This window comes from Austrofundulus limnaeus, unplaced genomic scaffold, assembly GCF_001266775.1.
Source record: "Austrofundulus limnaeus strain Quisiro unplaced genomic scaffold, Austrofundulus_limnaeus-1.0 Scaffold113, whole genome shotgun sequence".
Classification (NCBI taxonomy): domain Eukaryota; kingdom Metazoa; phylum Chordata; class Actinopteri; order Cyprinodontiformes; family Rivulidae; genus Austrofundulus; species Austrofundulus limnaeus.
In genome coordinates this window covers 442,388-444,402 of record NW_013952515.1, presented here as the reverse complement: position 1 = coordinate 444,402, position 2,015 = coordinate 442,388, and the positions used below count along the sequence as shown (strand labels likewise).

Genomic DNA, 2,015 nt, shown 5'->3' with positions numbered 1-2,015 from the left:
TGCTAACACCAGCTTTAGTCACTAGCCTCTCCAATACAAAAGCCAGCTTATCCATGTTAGTCACTAGCCTCTCCAATACAAAAGCCAGCTTATCCATGTTAGTCACTAGCCTCTCCAATGCTAACACCAGCTTATCCATGTTAGTCGCTAGCCTCTCCAATGCTAACACCAGCTTATCCATGTTAGTCGCTAGCCTCTCCAACGCTAACACCAGCTTTTCCATGTTAGTCACTAGCCTCTCCAATGCTAATGGAGCTCTCCTTCTCATTTGCCAGTGCTGACCTCTCAGTTATCGGTGCCGGCTTATGCTTAATCAGAATACTGTAGATATGGCCTCCTGCTACAAGGATATATSAACCGCTGGTTGAGCAATAGTCTAGATTTTGGCCATCATACTGTGCTATAAACTTAAGCACAGTAAATCCATCTGATGGTTTATTAGATACAGAGCTAACAGATAAAGAARGTTGACGACAAAAGGTTTTGTTGTCAATGCTGGTAATCAGATGGGTGTTTTTCTTCTTAGACAACCAATTGGTTAAAGAACTGAATTCATCTGAATGTCACAAAATGCATCTTTTTAAATCTGCTTCAACTCACACTGAAGCAACAAGCAAAAAGGAACCAATACATATTTCTAAATCACAGAATAAGAGAGTTCAGCAGAAATTTTTGAATTACACCAGGAAACCCAAAAGCTATCGAGAGCCAGCCCAACGCTCGTGCTCCCACCGCTCTCTCTGAAAGCCTCTGAATGATGGCCCACATACATCACAATCATCCCTTTCTCGCGTCTCCCTGAGTCAGCTCATTTCCCCTCACCTGCTACAACATGTGGTGTGAAACTAGAGCGGGTCTATTAAGGATAACAACTCCACAAACGCTGTGACTCAATCGAGGAGGTGCGCGAGGTGAGCTGTGAAATAAGGTCAGTGAAATAATGGAGGGGTGTTAGGGGACGTAGGCAGAATTCCTGACCCATTTACTGAGATGGAGCCATAAAAAATAATAATAATAAAAAAAGGGTTTGTATTCTTTGAAGGAGTCTGCTTCTGAATCCATCACGTTGCAGCGCTCGCTGCCARCGTGGTGCATTCTGGATTTAGATAAGAGCGAAAATTATTATTAGGCTGTTTTGTGATGAGAATGAATAGCAGGGAAATTAAATGTTTTGCTGTATAAAACAGAAATTCTCCAGAAACAAGAATGCTGTCATGATAAATAAGGTTTTTTTTATTGTTTTGTATCTTTAAAGGGATAGTTCAGTCATTCGCTTATCCCGGACATACTCTGCGCTTTATAACTGTCACCACTCATWAGGTCTTAATTGTGTTTTTCTTTTTCTTTCACAACCATTCATGAAAACTTAAAGAGCAAAAACACTCAAAATACTGCACMGTTAAAAGATGAGCATTTATTTATAGAAAACATAAATATTTCATAATGATGTGGACCGTGTTAGAACTGTACGAAGCGGCACTCCGTCTTGTCACTGTGATTAAAGTAGTGCAGATCTCAGGTGGCTTTAGCCCAACACAGTTCTTCTCATTAGGTGTGCCTCTGGAAGTTTGTGATTTATTGGTTGCGAGCGTGAACAACATACCTACAGCGCAGCGCCTCATGTCTGGTCCCAGCTCCATGCCGTCAGGACAGGCACAGGTGTACTTCGGGGAGTGGTCTGTGATCTGAGGGGCCTTCAAGCAGAGATACTCACAGCCACCGTTGGGTAGACTGCCCATGTTGCAAGTGTCAGGAGCTTGGAGGACATAAAAATAAAAAAATAATAATAATTACAGCGGGTAAAATAAGTATTGAACACGTCAACATTTTTCTCAGTAAATATATTACTAGAGGTGCTAATGACATGAAATTTTCACCAGATGTCGGTAACAACCCAAGTGATCCATACATACAAAGAAATCAAACCATAAATGTGCTATGTATTTACATCCATTGCCGCCATGTTTGTAATGACTTATCGCGAGAACAAACGTATTCACGTGTGACTTTAATAG

At 41.2% G+C, this 2,015-nt stretch overlaps 1 protein-coding gene across 2 annotated transcripts in view; it reads right to left on the bottom strand.

Moving 5' to 3' along the window:
* lrp8 (low density lipoprotein receptor-related protein 8, apolipoprotein e receptor) overlaps nucleotides 1-2,015 on the bottom strand; it is a gene marked incomplete at its 5' end in the record, with an annotated part of 227,372 nt that overhangs the window by 13,726 nt on the left and 211,631 nt on the right. For both annotated transcript variants that reach the window (XM_014014271.1, XM_014014272.1), the window contains 1 exon segment: nucleotides 1,604-1,756. In XM_014014271.1, coding sequence (XP_013869725.1) covers nucleotides 1,604-1,756 — 153 coding nt within the window.